The sequence below is a fragment of the Sarcophilus harrisii genome, chromosome 2, assembly GCF_902635505.1.
Source record: "Sarcophilus harrisii chromosome 2, mSarHar1.11, whole genome shotgun sequence".
Lineage (NCBI taxonomy): Eukaryota > Metazoa > Chordata > Mammalia > Dasyuromorphia > Dasyuridae > Sarcophilus > Sarcophilus harrisii.
The window spans coordinates 662,287,509-662,307,417 of NC_045427.1; the positions used below are offsets into that span (position 1 = coordinate 662,287,509).

General features: G+C 41.4%; 2 protein-coding genes across 2 annotated transcripts in view; both read left to right on the forward strand.

Annotated features, from left to right (window-relative positions):
* The window catches only part of LOC111718837 (zinc finger protein 260-like), a 99,071-nt gene that overhangs the window by 40,016 nt on the left and 39,146 nt on the right, over positions 1-19,909 (forward strand). The window lies entirely within an intron of this gene.
* LOC105749245 (zinc finger protein 345-like) lies at positions 3,481-14,433 on the forward strand (the record flags this gene model as incomplete). Its single annotated transcript, XM_031957090.1, has 4 exons — positions 3,481-4,476; positions 7,399-7,525; positions 8,456-8,551; positions 11,378-14,433. Coding segments are annotated over 4 exons (1,785 nt in total), but the record flags the coding sequence as incomplete, so codon positions are not given.

The following is a 19,909-nucleotide window of genomic DNA, read 5'->3' on the forward strand; positions in this document are numbered from 1 at the left end:
CCTGGGAAATTTGTATTTTTTCTAAACATTCTTCCATTTCAGTTAGATTGTCAGAGTCACTGCCATAGTGTTGGGGGGGAAAGTTCCTAATTTTTGCTTTAATTTCTTTTTCATTGGTAGTGAATTCATCCCTTTCATCTTTGATGTTGGTGATTTGTTTTTTTTTTCTTTTTCTCATCATCAAATGTGGGCAAAGATTTATTTGTTTTGTTAGTTTTTTCATAAAACCGACTCTTAGTTTTATTTTTTGGTCCAATTGTGGTTGTGCTCTCCCATGGGAATTTCAGGATGGCTTCTACTGGGAATTCCTAATGACTGGTTTTCAAGTAGGCTTCCAGCTGTGGGGCAAGGGTACAGAACCAGGGACTATCATAACCAAGTGATTACAGATTTCATGAGATGTGATCACTAGGGAACCCAGCTGTGATGACCATGTATTTTAAAATCAGCCGGAATCAGGAATTGAGGCTAGGGGAAAATCTTCAATCTTTATTCTTTGTGAAGATGAAGAGGGATGGTGGTAGCAATGTGAGCAGCTGGGACAAGAAGCCAGCCAGAAGTCTCTCTCCGCCTCTCTTCCCGCTCCTCTGCCTCCACCCACCAAAATCAGTTTCCTATACAACATATCAGGACTTGCACAAAGAGTGGGCGGGGGCCATTCTTTCTCCAAGCATATATATTAATAGAGTATGGTCCAATTACTATTTAGCCTCACGTGCTTGGGACCTCAGTGCATCAACTCGAGCTTCAGCCCATTACACGCAGCAATAAGAGAACTGCTCTGCTGCAGGGAGAGAGACACTGAAGGCCTTTGCAGGCCTGTGGCCCTTTGTTCATAAATATCCAACCTTCCTGGAATTCTGGAAACAATTTTTTTTTGTTAAAGTGAGAATCTGGAAGGCTCTGTTGCACTTAGAAGCCGTCAGGGTTTGATGGAAGCACCCCTTGAACCCCCAAAATTATGTTTTCCTGAGGTTATTTGACATCACTGAGAAAGAGTTGTTAAGCTGTGCACATACTTATTGTCCAACGGAGAATTTACCACTTAATACAGCACTGGCACATTTTTGGATCAAATCCCTTAGACCGTTGTCTCAATCCTTCAAGGATGTTTTGAACTTCTAAAAGGAAAGGTTGCAGTAGCATGCTCTGTCCTTCCATGGCTCAGAATGATTAATGCTGTTTTCAAGATGAGACATATATTTTCAGATGTGGATGATTTCCTCCTTTTTTTTTTTTTTTAAATTGGGTTTGTTAAAAGAATGTGAAGGGGAATATAATGATGAATTTCCAAAAATAAATGAGCCATGATTATCTCGAAAAAGTGAAGCATCAAAACAAAATCACATATGCCTCAGATGAAATACGAAAAACCCCCAGAAAAAACCCAACCGCCTTAGTATTCAAATAATGTATCAGAAAAAAAAATTGAATGTGATTATGTCAGAGATCAGACACTGAAAGAGAAAAGGAAAAATTTAGAATTTGTCAAATACTGTAGGCAGAGGCTGGCCATTCACAGGGTGTGAATTCCAGGCACAGCTGCTGGGATTTGGGTCAAGTCACTCAATCCCTCTGAGCTGGTGGCCTGAGGTGTACAAGAAGTGAGAATGAAGTTTCTTTCTGTGTGATCCCAGGTTGACTGTGAGAATCCAATGTATTTGTGCATGAAGGTCATTAGAAACTAAATCAGTCTTGGGATGTGAGCTATTGGATTTGAAAGTGATTGATTCTGCCCATTGAAGACTTTTGTCTAGGAACTGCCTCAAATTTATAGGAATGCAAGCCATTCTCCAATTGATAAATGGTCAAAGGATTTAAACAGACAAATTTCAGATGAAAAAATAAAAATCATTTCTAGTCCTATGAAAAAATGCTCTAAATCACTATGGTCAGAGAAATGTAAATTAAGACACCTCTGAGGTACCAGATATTTCAGATTGGCTAAGATGACAGGGAAAGATAATGATGTATGTTGAAGGGAATGGGGAAAAACTGGGACACTAATACATTGTTGGTGGAGTTGTGAATTGATCCAGTAATTCTGGAAAGCAATATGGAACTATGCCTGAAGGGCTATCACACTGTGTATGACCTTTGATCCAGCAGTGTCTCTACTGAACCTGTTTCCCAAAGAGATCATAACGAATGGAAAAGGACTTCCACATGTGCAAAAATGTTTGTAGCTGCCTTTTCTGTAGTGGAGAGAGGACTATGGGGATTGAATAAGCATCACAACCTAGTACTTCACTTATTTTTTTTTGATGGTTTGTTTTCATTTGGTTTTCTTTCTCATTTTTTTGCCTTTTTGATCTGATTTTTCTTGTGCAGCATAAACATTGTGGAAGTATGTAGGGAAGAATGGTACATATTTTGACATATATTGGATTAGTTGCTATGTAGAGGAGAGGGGTGGGAAAAGGAAAGGAGAAAAGATTTGGAACACAAGGTATTGCAAGAATGAAATATGAAAATGATTATGCATATATTTTGAAAATAACGTTCTAGTAAAAAAAAAAACAGGATTTTTCTCTTTTGGCTTTGCAAATACAAAATGACAACTTGTGTTCATTTTAAGGAGGGAAGGGAATATTAATATATATGTGTGTATACAGTCTATTTTACTGTTTGTTGTTGTTTTTTTCAGAGCAAGAAATCAACATTGAAATGAAGGACAGTACTGAAGAGATAAGCCTTTCTGGGGCAGAACCTCACAGGCCACCATCCATAAGTCCCTGTGACTTCACTTGGAGAGAAATCTGTGTTACACAAGAGAAAATTCAAACTGGCAAGACACCTTATGAATGTAACCAATGTGGAAAGTGTTTTAGACAGAAGGGAATTCTTAATAGACATGAGAGAATCCACACTGGAGAGAAACCTTATGATTGTAACCACTGTGGAAAGGCTTTTAGGAGCAAGGGAGCTCTTACTGTACATCAGAGAATACACACTGGAGAGAAACGTTGTGATTGTAACCACTGTGGAAAGGCCTTTATACATAAGGTAGCACTTGTTACCCATCAGAGAACCCACACTGGAGAGAAACCTTATGAATGTAACCAGTGTGGAAAGGGTTTTACAAGCAAGGTAGCTCTTACTAGACATGGAACAATCCACACTGGAGAGAAACCTTATGAATGTAACTGTGGTATGTCTTTTAGATGCAAGGGATATCTTACTGTACATCAGAGAACTCACACTGGAGAGAACAATTATGAATGTAACTGTGGAAAGTCCTTTAGGTTCAAGAGAGATCTTACCATACATCAGAGAATCCACACTGGAGAGAAACCTTATGAATGTAACCACTGTGGAAAGGCTTTTAGATACAAGGGAGCTCTTACTGTACATCAGAGAATCCACACTGGAGAGAAACCTTATGAATGTAACCACTGTGGAAAGGCTTTTAGATACAAGGGATATCTTACTGAACATCAGAGAATACACACTGGAGAGAAACCTTATGAATGTAACCATTGTGGAAAGGCTTTTAGAAGCAAGAGAGATCTTACTCTACATCAGAGAATACACAGTGGAGAGAAACCTTATGATTGTAACCATTGTGGAAAGGCTTTTAGCACCAAGAAGATTCTGATTATACATCAGAGAATTCACACTGGGGAAAAACCTTATGAATGTAACCACTGTGGAAAGGCTTTTAGAAGCAAGAGCCATCTTACTGGACATCAGAGAATACATAGTGGAGAGAAACCTTATGATTGTAACCATTGTGGAAAGGTTTTTAGCATCAAGAGGATTCTTATTATACATCAGAGAATTCACACTGGAGAGAAACCTTATGAATGTAACCACTGTGGAAAGCCTTTTAGATACAAGGGAGCTCTTACTATACATCAGAGAATCCACACTGGAGAGAAACCTTATAATTGTAACCACTGTGGAAAGGTTTTTAGCATTAAGAGGATTCTTATTATACATCAGAGAATTCACACTGGAGAGAAACCTTATGAATGTAACCACTGTGGAAAGGCTTTTAGAGACAAGGGAGCTCTTACTGTACATCAGAGAATCCACACTGGAGAGAAACTTTATGAATGTAACCACTGTGGAAAGGCGTTTAGAAGCAAGAGACATCTTACTATACATCAGAGAATACACAGTGGAGAGAGACCTTATGAATGTAGCCACTGTGAAAAGGCTTTTAGAAGCAAGAGACATCTTACTGTACATCAAAGAATACACAGTGGAGAGAGACCTTATGAATGTAACCAGTGTGGGAAGACTTTTAGATACAAGGGAGCTCTTACTGAACATCAGAGAATCCACACTGGAGAGAAACCTTATGATTGTAACCAGTGTGGAAAGGCTTTTAGACGGAAGAGCGAGCTTATTGTACATCAGAGAACCCACCCTGGGGAGAAGCCTTATGAATGTATCCAATATGGAAAGGCTTTTAGATACAAGGTTGATCTTGCTATACATCAGAAAATCCACTCTGGAAGGAAATCTTATGTAAGTAATGTATATGAAAAGTGTTTTGTAAAAAAAAAATCTGATTCGTTCTTGCCAGATTTGTGAAGAAATGTAAAGGCATTAAAATAAGCATGAAAATGAATTTGGTAGAGAACACTGGGACAGATCAGCCTAGAGAAGTCAGCCCGCTCCCTTGTATGAGAAAGTCTTTTTCCTCAAGGCTGCTAGGACTTTGTATTAGAGGTGACTACTACCAGCCTGGCAGTTTGTAGCCATGGGTTTGGTTTTTGGATCCCGGGTTTGGTTTTTAGAACACTGTGGATGAGCTGGGGATTCCTTCCATTGCATTTTCATTTTCTTTTCAGGAAGGAACCAGTTCTTTTTGGCCATTTCCTTCATGAGATTGTCCATTATTTTTAACCAGTGCCCTTCCCTGAAAGCTCCCATCCTTTACTTTTCTATGTCCCTGGTGTGTATTTCCCTTCAGTACACTTTCCTTTAGCAAGGGCAGATTTTTTGACTGTTAATTGTTGTTTATTTCATTTCCTCTGGGCTCTGATTAAGTTTTTTACATTCTTATTTCTCTTTCTTTGGGAAGTGTTGGTGTTTTTCTTCTTTAAAATAAGAGTTCTCTCTGAGAGAAAGCAGATTTCTCAGGGAGGTTTTCTGGAGGCAGCCTTAGTCTCAGTTGAAATAAATTATTATTCCAAAATCACAGCCAGCTGATAAAAGTTCAGATCTTTTATTGTATCCTTCAATATAGCCCGGTTAGCTCAGAGGCCTATCTCTGCTTGGTTCCAAGAGCTCTTGCAGCTTTGTCCTTGGCTTCTGCCTCTGCTTTCTTCAGCCTCTAGCCAGCACCATGGTGGAAGATGCAATGAATCTCTCTTGCCTTGAAGATAGGGCTTGTGGGCTTCCTCCCAGAGTGCTCCTCTCCAACCCCTGGGAATGTTCCCAAGTAACTCTCTTGAGTGGCTCACTGCAGCTGTATTTATGCTACTTCTCCAGAGTGGGATTGTGGGATATCTCCCAGCATGCTCTCTGGCCCTTAGAGCTTCAAGGGAGGTATGAATTCCAATATCTCTTTCTAACCCTAACCCTAAATCTCCCAAACATGAGAACTCCAATGAGTACTTAAATATTTCTTGCTTCTATGAGCGCTCTAAAGGTGTGAACACAAGCATCATTTCTATCAGTTGTACTTAGTACCTTGTTTCAAGTTCTGGCCCAAAATATCTCCTTCCAAGATCAAATCAATCATTGGACCATGCCAAATTAGATAATTATTGTCTCTATCAACTCTAAGGGCTTAACAGTTTGTAAAGATTCCAACAGGGAAGAGTTACCACACCAGAATTTCAGTATTCTATTTCTGCATCTTGACAATCATCAGAACAAAACTCAAGGTCCAAGAAACATGGAAAGAGGTCTACCTGAAAAGCAGCCTTTTGATTCAGGGACTTGTGGAGAGCCCAGTCAGAAAAGTCCCAAAGGAGGAGAGCCAATGAATGATGAGGAGTAGCTGGGCTTTCTCTTTAAGAGAAGTTTGGGAGTGCATTATGCCCCCTTCCTGTTGGTAAAGGTGGGGCGGCTATGGGATGCTTGTAAAGGAAAGGTTTGCAATATCCTCTCTTGCATGTGAGTTAAGAAATCAATGAGAGATGAGTCCTCCATCAGGATTTCCTTCCTTTACTGAAAAGTTATCCTGTGGATAAAGAAGTTCTCCCTGGAGAAAAAGATTCAGCAATCCATGGCAATCTCAAAAAATGTAAAAGAACAATAACTTCCTAAGTTGTTCAAAAAGGAACAAATACAGAAAAGTAAAGCTGAAATGTGCATTACACAGAGACCATGAGGAGGTCAGGGTAGCCCTTCCTAGTTACAACCAAACATGTCCAAGTTCACAAAGGCCCTTCTCCTTACCAAAAGGTTACATTATTTAGGAGAGCAGGTTATAAAAAAAAATGGAGAGAAAATAAGAACCAGCAAGAGGAAATATGAAACAGTGCTGAAAGGGCAATAGGGTTACCCAAGAAAATAATTGGGAAGACCCCATTAAAAGAACATAACAGCTTGTTACATTGAATGGCAGCCTAGAAGCATAAAGGAATTTAGCAAACTGACCAGTTAGTTATAGTTAGCTCTGCTTTATATATAGTATATAGAACTGTAATGAGCCAGAACTCCGGAGAAGCATAATTGAAACAAGGTGTTAACTCAGAGCAATCAATAAGACAATGGTTACCTAGTTTAGCTGTGAGTTCCCTAGTTCAGTACATGTACTCAGTACTTAACATAGTTCTACAAGATTGACACCAACAATGATGTAATTATAATAGAATATATAAGAACCAACAAGGACAGGAGGAGAGACATTCATTCCCTCTCCCACCTCCCAGGGGGCCTCTTTTTTTCTCTCTCTCTGTGATGGACAAGGGGAATATGGCAAATGAACATTGGGGAATTGTTAGGGGACAGATAATTTCCGGAGAGCCTCCACCGCTGTGGATCACATCATCTGCAGGAGTTGCAGGGCAGCCTTTGCTGACACAGGGACTGGGAATGAGATAAATTGGAGGCAGAGGGAAGAGGAGGAAAGTCAGCCACCACTTAAATCACTTCTGCTAAAGAAGAAACTTTCCATCACCCTCTTGCTCTCCAAGGATCCATCTGCCTCACAGATTAAACCCAAACTCTTCTTGATTCCACAAGGAAATGCATTCAGTAATAACACATTTCTCAGCTTTATTCCAACTGCTTCTATAAAATGCTTTTCTGAAAACGCAGTAAGACTCTTAATGCCCATGGTTTCAGGAGTCGACTCTGACCCTCAGAAATGGCCTCAGTTTTGAACCAATCCCTTCTGTGCTTGAATTTCCACTTGTAAACTGGAGAGGGTTGGTTGGATTCTTGGAGAGTTGAAAGTCACCTCAGAATTCATCTGGTGATTTGGTGCTTTAGGAGTTGGTGACATTCAGGGATGTGGCTGTGGACTTCACCCAGGAGGAATGGGGCCTCTTGGACCCTCCCCAGAAGCAGTTGTACAAGGAGGTCATGCTGGAGAATGCCCGGAACCTGCTGTCCCTGGGTAAGGACATTTCCTTGGGTAACTCTGAATCTGCTGTCAAAGGGCGTATCTTCATTTCCTGGGGTGCAGGGTTTTGGTGTGTATCAGTCAAGAAGGGGAAAGTTCTAGTCTGCTGTGTCCTCCTGTATGTCTTTTCCTTGTGTGTTAGAAAATTGAGGGTGTCCTTGGTTGTTCCTGAAGCTCTTACCACTTCTAGGTAGCTTCAAGTCAGAGGTGAAACCAGTGTGGAAGCATCTCACCCAAGGGACTGCTCTGAGCTTATTTTGGCTGACCTCTACCTGGACACAGACTGGTCGACCAGCGCTCTGAAAATTGCTTCCACAGTTATAGCTGAAAACCTTTCCCTCTTTGGCTCGGGCCAGAATTGGGAATACTCTTCTTTTTAGCAAGCATCACTCTTCAGCCCAAAGCCCATGGTGGTTTCTAGTACAGGAAACTTATCCTTGATCTTCCTTCTTATTGCCCTCACATTCTAGCACCAGTGGTGAGAAAGGAAAAAAAAGGAATCAGCATTTCTTTCCAGATGTTGTTTGCCGGGTGCTGTGCCTTATGCTTTCTTTACAATATAAACAATTAACAACAATATTGCTTATTACTGATAGAAACATGTATGGCATAATATTACTTCAGGCTCAATAACACTTTTTATGCAGGTATGGGGTTAGAACTCTCTGACAGAATGGAACCTAATAGGACAAAAGGAGGGGGCAGGGGAAGAGCATTTGACTGTTTTTCCAAAAAAGGTGTACAACAGGATGATGGGACAAACCTTATCATAGATGTCTTGTGTTATAAGCACTAGTGGGTAAACTCCTATTTCAATATAATGGGCTAAATCTCAATGGAGCAGCTCTGGATCCTCTCCCCCTTCCCTAAAGAGAACTCAATTTCAAGCTTCTCTCTTCTTCCCTCCCTGATTTCCATGCCCAGGGCTTCCAGTTCCCAGAGAAGATGTGATCTCTTATTTTAAGCAAGGACAAGTACCCTGGATGCTGGACCAAGAAGGCCTGAGGAGCCGCTCTCCAGGTGAGTGAGGTGACAGCAGGGATATGAGCAGTACTAGTGACTTCTGGGAGTTACCCCAAGGAAAATGCAGGTTTGGGGGAGAAAGACCAGCTTTGGAATTCTTTTTCAGATACTTTTTAGGAAGATCTTTTTCTCAGATTCTCCTCTGCCAGTCACGGAATCTCAGTTTCCCATTTGTACAATGAGTGGGAGGCGCTCCATGGCCTTGTAGGTCCCTTCCCGTGATCATCTGGGATCCTGTAAGAAGTCATTGATTGCACTTTGGAGCAATGGAAATTCTCCTGAAAGTGGCAAAAGGGGATCAGCTTGTCCCAGATAAGCCAGTTCTTAGAACTTCTCTAAGCCAGCAAACTTTTAAGTGCCTGCTATCAGCCAGACCCTGGGCTGTGCCCCAGGAACATAAAGAGAAACAAGGGACTTCCCTGCTCTCATGGAGGTCACAGACACCTGGGGCAGACAGTATATCAGTGAGTCTGTAGAAGCCCTCTGTGGGGTAGATAAATTTGATCATTTTAGTGCCTTCCCAAATCACTAAGTAATTAAGGTAATGATGGTTTAAGAAGGAGAGTAAAATTGGGGAGATAATGGTCAGAATGAAATACCATACCTAGCATTTATACAGCACCTGCTGTGACATGCAGTGTGTCAGTATTGTCTCATTTTATCCTCATGAGAACCCTAGGACTCGGGTGCCATTATTGTGCCCTTCTTATAGATAAAGTCACTGAGGCAGACAGAGGTCTTGTAAGTTGCGTAGCAGATTGCTGAGGTGGGATGAACCCTCAGGTCTTGCTGATTGAAGGCCCTGTTCGTACTTTTCTCCTTGTACCCTTAGCTCTATTCTGATTCTGAAACAGATGTGATGAAAACATGTTTGAGGTGGACAATGGAAGGAGAGGTGAACAAGCCCCCTTTAAAGGTGCAATGTCATTTCTTTAAATGTAACCAGAGGAAATTACTTGCCAATTACTATTAAATTGATCTTTGTTTCCATTGGCTCATGACAAGTATAGCTTTAAATAGCAAATGTACTCCACCTCAGTTTCAGATATTACATTATATTGTTTTTTTGTTGTTGTTTTTTTAATAATGTTTAATTCACAAAAGCATCCTTTTGATGGAAACATCCCATGAACACCCAAAACTGCACATTCCTGATCATGATCATTTGGAATCACTGAGAAAGGGTTGTTAAGATGCATATATGTACATACTTGTTATCCAAGAGAGAATTTACCACTTAATACAGCACTGGCACATTTTTGGATCATTGTCTCAATCCTTCAAGGATGTTTTGAACTTCTACAGGGGAAGAGTGCAGTAGCATGCTCTGTCCTTCCATACCACAGGACGATTACATACATTGGATTACTCCGTTTTCCAGATGAGACATATATTTTCAGATGTGGATGATTTCCTGCATTTTTTAAAAATTGGGTTTGTTAAAAGAATGTGGAGGGGAATTTAATGATAAATTTCTAAAAATAAATAAGCCATGATTATCTCAAAGAAGCAAAGCATCAGAACAAAATCACATATGCCTCAAATAAAATAGAAAAATCCCCCAGAAAAAAACCAACAACCTAAGTATTCAAATAATGTATCAGAAAAAAAAAAAATGAATGTGCTTTCATCAGAGATCAGACATTGAAAGAGAAAAGGAAAAAGTTTAAATTTGTCAAATACTGTAGGCAGAGGCTAGCCATTCACAGGGTGTGAATTCCAGGCACAGCTGCTGGGATTTGGGTCAAGTCAATCCCTCTGAGCTGGTGGCCTGAGGTGTATAAGTAGTGAGAATGAAGTTTCTTTCTGTGTGATCCCAGGTGGACTGTGAGAATCCAATGTATTTGTGCATGAAGGTCATTAGAAATTAAATCATTCTTGGGATGTGAGCTATTGGATTTTTAAGTGATTGATTCTACCCATTGAAGACTTTTGTCTTGGAATTGCTTCAAATTTATAAGAATGCAAGTCATTTTGCAGTTGATAAATGGTCAAAGGATTTGAAGTGACAATTTTCAGATGAAAAAGCAAAAATCATTTCTAGTCCTATGAAAAAATGCTCTAAATCACTATTGGTCAGAAAAACGTAAATTAAAACAACGCTGAGAATACCTCAGAGTGGCTAACATGACAGGGAAAGATAATGATGATGTATGTTGAAGGGAATGGGACACTAATCCATTTTTGGTGGAATTGTGAATTGATCTAGTCATTCTGGAGAACAGTATGCAACTATGCCTAAAAGTCTATCACACTGTGCATAACCTTTGATCCAGCAGTGTCTCTACTGAACCTGTATCCCAAAGAAATGATAAAGATCTTCCACATGTGCAAAAATGTTTATAGCCGCCTTTTCTGTAGTGGAGAGAGAACTATGGGGATTGAGTAAGCATCACAACCTAGTACTTCACTTATTTTTTTGGTGGTGTGTTTGCATTTGGTTTTCTTTCTCATATTTTTTCCCTTTTTGATCTGATTTTTCTTGTGCAGCATAAAAATTGTGGAAGTATGTATAGAAGAATGGTACATATTTTAACATACATTGGATTACTTGCTATATAGAGGAGGGAAGTGGGGGAAGGAAGGGAGAAAAAAATTGGAAAACAGTGTATTGCAGGGATGAATGTTGAAAGTGATCTATGCATACATTTTGAAAATAAAGTTTTAGTAAAAAAAAAAAAAAAAACAAGATTTTTCTCTTTTGGCTTTGCAAATACAAAATGACTTAACTTGTTTTCATTTGATGGAGGGAAGGGGATATTAATATATATGTGTGTGTGTAAAGTGTTTATTTTACTGTTTGTTGTTGGTTATTTTTTTCAGAACAAGAGATCAGCTTTGAAATGAAGGACACTACTGAGAAGAAAAGCCTTTCTGTGGTAGAACTTCACAGTCCACCATCCATAAGTCCCTGTGACTTCACTTGGAGAGAAATCTGTGTTACACAAGAGAAAATTCAAACTAACAAGGAACCTTATGAATGTAACCACTGTGGAAAGTGTTTTAGACAAAAGGGAATTCTTATTAGACATGAGACAATCCACACTGGAGAGAAACCTTATGATTGTAACCACTGTGGAAAGACTTTTAGAAGCAAGAGCGATCTTACTGTACATCAGAGAATCCACACTGGAGAGAAACCTTATGAATGTAAACAGTGTGGGAAGGCTTTTAGAAAGAAGGGATGTCTTACTCTGCACCAGAGAACCCACACTGGAGAGAAACCTTATGAATGTAACCACTGTGGAAAGGGTTTTAGAAGGAAGGGACATCTTACTGTACATCAGACCACCCACACTGGAGAGAAACCTTATGAATGTAACCAGTGTGGAAAGAGTTTTAGAAGCAAGAGAAATTTGATTAGACATGAGAGAATCCACACTAGATAGAAACATTATGAATGTTGTCAACACTGTGGAAAGGGTTTTACACTAAAGGACTGTCTTATTCTCCATAAGAGAATCCACACTGAGGAAAATCCTTATGAATGTAACCAATGTGGAAACTTTTATATCCCAGAGAAGTCTTTTTAGACATCAGAAAATCCACACTGGAGGCAAATCTTATGTACGTAATGAATATGGAAAGGGTTTTGTAGAAAAATCTGATTGGTTCTTGCCACATTTTGAAGAAATGTAAAGGCGTTAAAATAAGGAGGAAAATGAATTTGGTAGAGAACATTGGGAGAGATCAGTCTACCAAAGTCAGCCAGATCTCTTGTATGAGAAGATCTTTCTTCTCATTGAAGTGGAAAACACCCCAAAATGGGACCGTGAGAAACATAATCCTCAATCTTTGTAGTTAGAAGATTATTACTAGTTATTCACTCCCTAATGCAGATGGTATTTTTAACCATCCAGATGTATTGTCCTGAGAGTCTTGAGGCCTTGACAACCAGATAAGCTTAAAGAAGTGCTGCTGCTGCTGCTGCTGCCTGAGAATGATCCCCCATAGAGTGATAACTTTTTGCCTCCTGTTTAGAATAGAAATTCCTTTATTATGACAAATGTATCAAAAAATGAGGCCACTCAGTATTGACCCCTCCCATGTTGGTGTTGGGGTCCAGTCGCTAGTTTGCAATAAACGCTCTTAAAACTTCATCATTTTGGCTGCCCTGTTTTTCTCTTGCCTGGGCACTTCATTTGAGGCTTCCCAGTGAGATAGCCTTTGGCTCTGTTTCAACAGCCAGTCCCTTTCCCTAGAGGGCAAAGGGGTTACCGGTTCTAGAGGGTGACCAAAAAGAGCCGTTGCTTGGCCTCAGACCTCAGTAATCTACCTTTGTGGACCGGAGAGGAGACATAAATTTGACTCAATTGGCTTTGAGCGTTCTGGGAAGTGGTTTATTCCTGGGCGAGTACTCAAGGATTGTAGGTGGTTACGCTGGACGCAGTAATAGTAACACCTACTGGCCTCCACAGGATGCTGTCGCAGTGCCCTGGCTGGTTGTCGGTCTTTTGTGTTCCAGAATTATTTGTCTACTGTCTCTTTGTGTTTAAGAGTACTTGTGACTATCTGGTTCTGTGTGCCAGTGGCACAACTCTGATTCTGAGTGCCTTTTGGCATTATCTGGTTCTCTAGGCATTCTCTGTGAAGGCAGAGAAATGCACCAAACTGGGGCTCAGAAGCCTAAAATGCTCCATTTGGTTTCTGGGAGGGAAGGCTCTAGAGCTGCAACAACTTCCCTCAGGGCTATTCTAAGGTTTCTGGATAGCCCTTAGTCTATATATGTTAAATGTTTTGTTTAATGTTGTAATTGTGCCCCCTATGTCTGTGTGATTTTTGTTGCATGTTTATGACTTGTCTGGCTGTTGTGTTGATTTAAAGAGCTCTGTTAAATTTTAAGAAAAATGGTTAAGAAATTTGGCAATTGGTTATTTCCATATTGCAACTATGCTTGGTATAAAAAACATTTTTTTGATGATTTTAAACTTTTTGACCTGTTGTACTAATTTGTAAGTAAAAGAACAAAAAAACTTGACTATTTTAAACTGGTGGGGAAGTTTTTCCTGAAAAGCAGATTTTCAAAGTCTGCTAAAGAAGAGTAATGACAACAAAACCTTATCTGCTTAATGCTACCTGGGAAAAAGAAGTTTATGTTAGTGGCCTTGAAACACTCAGGCAGAAGGAAGAAAAACTTAAAAAAAAAAAAAACCCTATTTGATTTGCTTCTGAAACATTGGGTAATTTGTTAACATTATGGGTTATGTTTGCTGAACATGTGGGTTTTATAGAGTTATTTAACTATTTACTGTACTGTGAATCTTAAAACTTCTAAAAGGAAAAGGAGAATGACGGTGATTTATGAAAGATTGATTTGTAGGAGCAGTTGTAGGTTTGAAGGGTTTTAGGAGTAAGAAAAGAGAAGAGGTGGGGGTAAGAAAAACGGGAGAGGATCTTTTGTCTTCAAAGGTAAAGATTCAACTTACAACTCCCTTCCTCACCCCCCCACCCCACCCCACACTGCTTCTGCTACTTTAGCAATGGAGCATCTAAAGGAAGGATTGTTAAAACGTGTTTATAGTATGTATCAGAGGGAAAGAAAAGAGTTAAGTAGGAAGGATTTTAATGGAAGGATTTCTGTGTGGGGAAGCCTGAATGGGAACAGGGGGGAATCTTTTGTGCAGATTTAGCTCACCTTCCTTTCCTCCTCTACCCCTCCTCTCTCTCCCACTAAGTGTGTTCCAGCCTTTTTTGTCAAGTCACAGCTGGCTGACAGGAACAACTGTCATTTTAAAAGGACAGCCTACATTTGTTTTTGTTTTTGTTTTTGGATATATAATGATTTCCTTGGTTAAGGAATATAGTCATAAAAGTGATCTATAATTTGGTAAAGTTATTTTTAAAAGTTTAATTGATGTTTTAAAGAATCTTTCAGATTCTTTTATGTGACTATAGGATATTCTGTATAAATTTTAATTGATTGTATTGATTGTATGCCCATCATTTAAAAGACTTCTGAAAATAATAGTTTTTTCTTTGATCTTTTGGAAATGTTTCTGTTATAGGCAATATGTAATTTGGAAGTTTTCTGTGTATTAGGTATTTTAATGCAAAATGATTTGTATAATGTTCGACTTATGACACTGCCTTATTAGATATGAAAGATGATTTGCGAACTTACTGGAACAAATTTCTTACTGTTATCAATATAAGGTCATGGTAAATACCTGTTTGGGATCTACCTGAAACTTTGTTCAATGGAATTTGTTATTGGAGGTAAAATTTGTTGGGCTTGTAATTAATATTTATAGGGAGTTTTTAAGCTCCACCCTCTGATGTTTAGTAGGACAATTACCTGGAGTATGACTAAATTAAGGTTTCTTTATCCTGTGTCCTGTATGTGCTGAAGGATCAGTTTTTAGATTATGTTATACTCATATTTCTGCATTTTTCTCTCTCCTGTGCCTAATAGGACCCAATGGTCACTAGAATTTGTTAATGCAATTCAATTGTGTCATACCTTGCTGTTTCAAATTTGATTATATGTAATCATTATATCCTAAATACTTAGGCAAATAAGTGTTTGGCCTGCTCATCTATCTGTTACTGGACATTCGTGTCCAAAAATATTCAGGTTTTTATAGGTTTCTAAATGATGAGAGGACAATTAACAGTGGTTTGTGAAACCTAACTGCTGTTTTTATTGGGACTATAGCTGACAGGCATTTGGCTATCCTGTGAGACAAACATGTTTCTTTCCATGGGCAGCTGCTGGACGGTCTATTTTGGCCTCCTCACATCTTACCGTAGTCCTTGTGGACCAGTCTTTCTATCTCAGACTGTCTTCGCCCCTTATCAGTATGAAGCAGTTTTTGGATGAGATGCTTCGCCCCCTGCCCCTGATAGACTAATATGGGAATTGGAAAATGGTTCATGAATGACTGTTAAACCCTTCATGGGTCATTTATTACTGCGTGTTGAGATTGGGATGGAAATTGTTAAAATTGTGTAACTCTTACTGTTATGTTTGAATGATTTTTAGGAAACCCCACTGTGGTATGTATAGGAATTCACTCTTGGAATTTATAGGTGGGATGGTTATTTGACAATTTATTTGCTTTTTTTTTTTTTTTTTTTGGATGATTCCATTTGCCTGAGTAAAAAGGGGAGGGAAGAAGAGATAGGAAATTGGGGAAAGAGGAACCCCTAGTTTCCTGTTCACTTTGCCCTAGGTACTTCTGCCCACCCCCTCTCTCACTAGTTCAGATTGAATTAGAAGTCCTTTAAGCAGTCCTTTTTCGTTTTTACTCCTTGCTTAAACCTACTGGACTGTGACTGCTGGTTATGCTTTAACCTTGAAACCCCATATTCTGTTGGAGTTGCCCTAGCAGACTCAGTGTTTGGCACCTTTTTTTTTTTTTTTTTTTTGAAACAACCAGAAGTCAGGCACCTTGGGACTTGGTAGTGTCCAGTACTGTAACCCCAGGTTTTTAATTGGTATCTCAGCCTTCTCAAAGGACATTCCAGGCTTCTAAAGTCCAGAGTTTACCTGCCTTGAGGGTATAACTGTACATACTCTCATAACTCTGCTCAGAAATCTGTATCCTGGGTGGAGACAGATGGAGCTACTCCAGGCCTCACCCTTCTCCCCTGGAGTGGGGAGGCCCTTCTGAGTGGGCAGCACAACTGGCTTGAGCCCTGCTACTCCCTATATAAGCAGAAGCTGAGTTAAGGGCACAAATGGCTGCATACCATCTAACTCAGAGTGAACTGTCCATCTCAAACTGGATTCTCTGGCTGAGATGGTGCTCCCTCTGTCATGCTGCAACAGGAGCCTTTGGGGTTGTCAGGAAGAGACTTGCCCTTGCCATATAAGTCCTTGCATTTTTCTATTTCTATTTTGGTTTATCTGCCTCAAATAGGGTTGGCAACATTATGGTTCTGAGACCTTCCAGGTATCTAGGGGAAGGTAATTCAATGAATTGGACTGTTATGCCACAGTTACCTAAATGGCCCTATCTCAGTTCCCCTGTTTGCAAGCTCCCCCCTCCTGTTCATTAGGACTGATATAACTTAGGGCTAGTTACTTGTACGTATGCCAACTCTAGATAAGGGGGAGTTCAGTGAAACCTATGGGCAACTGATCCTCCTATGGGCCTCAAGATCCTCCTGACCCAGCTGATGGCCAGGGCTGGCGGCGCCCTATAGAAGGACAGGTGAATCTTCCAAGAGCCTTGTGCTATTCTTTGTTTCAGAACTGCCCTCTCTAACTCACTTAGGGGAGACTCCCTTATATGATCTGCTTTCCCATTTCTTTTCTTTGCCTGGGATGAAAACCCTCACTGGAACTGCTGCCCGCCAATGCCTGACTTGTGCCAAGGTGAATCCTGCCCGTTCCCCAACTGTGCCTGCCCTGCGCCCCCGAGGGCTATCACCCGGGGAACACTGGGAAGTTGATTTCACGGACATGGAATTTCAGGCTCAAGGACATCGTTTTTTCTTGGTGTTTGTTGACACCTTCTCAGGATGGCCTGAAGCCTTTCCTGTGAGGTCCGAATCTGCTTTGATCACGACTAAGAAACTTGTAACTGAGATTATTCCCCAGTTTGGGCCCCCCTTCTCCCTCGGATCTGACAATGGCCCGGCCTTCATTTCTAAGGTTGTTCAGTCTCTGGCTAAAGCTCTTGGGTTCAGGTTGCGCCTTCACTGTGCTTATCGTCCACAAAGTTCGGGTCAGGTAGAAAGGATGAATGGGACACTGAAGGAGCACATTTCTAAGCTCCGGTTGGACATTGGCATCCCTAGGTGGGCTTCTTCCCTTTGCCCTCTTTAGGGCCAGGTGTATTCCTAATCCTTCTGTTCTCTCCCTCTCACCCTTTAAGATCCTGTTTGGTCCTCCACCCCCCATCCTTCCCCTCTTGGGGCAGGATGGCTCTTATGATGTTGCTATTGGTTCCCTTTTCAAGTCCCTACAGGCTCTCCAGGACCACCGGGCAGTGGTCAGGCCTCTCTAAGCGCCTGTGCCTGGCCTCCCCGGCCCCAGCTGCTGGACTGGACCTCCAACAGGGTGATTGGATCCTGACCAGAAAATTTCCTCGTGGTTCTGCATTGGAACCCCACTGGACCGGCCCTCACCAGGTCATCCTCTCCAATCCCTCAGCGGTGAAGGTGGCCAACCGCAAGGCTTGGATCCATCGTTCACATGTAAGGCCTTGCCTTGCTCCTGATGCACCTGCAGGACCCGACTCAGGAAGACAGTGTTTTCCTGTCTCATCCCCTTTTATGGCCTGATTCTCTCTCTTTCTCCCTGCCCCCCATTGAGGAAGCCTGGCCACTATTCTCCCCATAGATATGCATGGACCTTAATATGAATTACTGGGGGGAGGTGGAGGCCGGAAATGAGACTTACGGGCAGTCATGGTTCTATCTGGGCCTATGCCAGCTCTTGGGGAGGACCTAGGGTGTCAGGTTTTATGCTGCAGGAAGAGATTGGGGAGCCCTGCTCATAACCCAAAGAAGGACCCTCCTGAGGGAAAACATCCCCATAGGCCCTAATACACCTCCTCAGCCTTCACTCCCTGAGAATCGCTGTCTCCCTATGGGACCTGTATGTCAGCCCTTGATGAGATACACCAGCTGATAAACATGACCAACCCTATTCTTGCCACAAGCTGCTGACTTTGCCTGGACCTGCCCCCCCCCCCACTTTATGGGCATAGATATACGTGCCATTTGGGGGACAGAGGCCCCCTCCATCCTGAACCTTTCATTTTCAGCTGAGAACCTGCCCCAAGAGTGCACTGCCCACGTTCCCTGGGTAACTTTGGGAGGGGTGCAGGGGGAGGCAAGGTGCATCAAGTTGGAGGGCTCCAATCTGGAGCACTCCCCATACAAAAAACACTGTGTGGAAGTTGTTGCTGTTTCCCCACACAAAGATACTGTAAACTGTCTAATGCGGCCTCCCACAGGGTCTTAGTTTGCATGCACTATGGGATTAACCCCTTGTATCAATGAATTCACTTTAACCTTGAAAGAATCTCCTGAGTTTTGCCTGCTTGTGTACGTGCTCCCTCGGGTCTATCTGTATTCTGAGGAAGGAGTCGAAGAATATTTTGGTCTCTTAGGGCAAGGAGGGCTGCTCCTATTCTAGTTCCCCTCCTAGTGGGGTTGGGGATAGCAGGCTCCATGGCTGTGGGGACCACTGCCCTGATCTATGGGGAACAGCCAGCTGTTGGCTCTGGATTCTCAGGTGGACCAGGAATTGAAGGACCTGGGAAATAAAATATCCTTCTTGGAGAACTCCCTAAACTCCTTGGCAGAGGTGGTCCTACAGAATCACCGGGGGCTAGATTATCTTAAGCAAGGAGGGGTAAGTATGGCCCTTGAGGCAGCTTGCTGTTTCTATGCTGACGACTTTGGGGTAATAAGAGAATCCCTCTCTGCAGTTAGATAGCGGATCAAGGACTGGGAGATGTCCCAATGCCAATCATTGTCTTGGTCCCAGTCACTTTTAAGTTGCTCCCCCCTGGGTAACCTCTCTTGTGACCCCCCAGATAGGCCCCCTTACCCTATTTCTGCTGGATCTACTGAATGCCCCTCATTTGATTGTTTAACCACACATATCAGGAAGAGGATCCAGGCTGTTAAGTTGTTTGTTGCCAGGGTCACTTACTCTCCCTCCCCTGGCCTCTGATGAATCCAGTCTCTGATGGTCTCAAGAAAAGGGGGGAGTGAAGTGGAAAAGCGCCCAAAATGGGACCGTGAGAAACATAATCCTCAATCTTTGTAGTTAGAAGCTTATTACTAGTTCTTCACTCCCTAATGCAGATGGTATTTTTAACAATCCAAATGTACTGTCCTGAGAGTCTTGAGACCCTGACAATCTGATAAACTTAAAGAAATGCTGCTGTTGCTGCCTGAGAATGACCCCCCTTAGAGTGATAACTTTTTGCCTCCTGTTTAGAATAGAAATTCCTTAATTATGACAAATGTATCAAGAAACATTTTGATGTCTCTCTCTTCTTTCTATAAATATATGGCCCTGAGGCCACTCATTACTGACCCCTCCCGTGTTGGGGTTGGGGTTCAGTCGCTAGCTAGCAATAAACACTCTTAAAACTTCATTGTTTTGGCTGCCCTGTTTTTCTCTCACCTGGGCACTCCATCATGACTTGTAGGACTTTGTGCTTCTGAAGTGAATTGTTCAATGTAACTGCTACTGCCTTTGGAGTCAGGAACCATGGGGATTTTTTGGGTTTGTTTTTCGGTTAGGTGAATCTCTGAATTCTTTCCTTTGTAATTTCAGTTTTTCTTTGTTTAGAAGTTCTGGCCAGTTCTCTTGGATTATGTTCTTCATCCATGTCTCCATTTTCCCCCAAGTTATGTCTTTCTGGGCGATCGATGATCCTTATGATG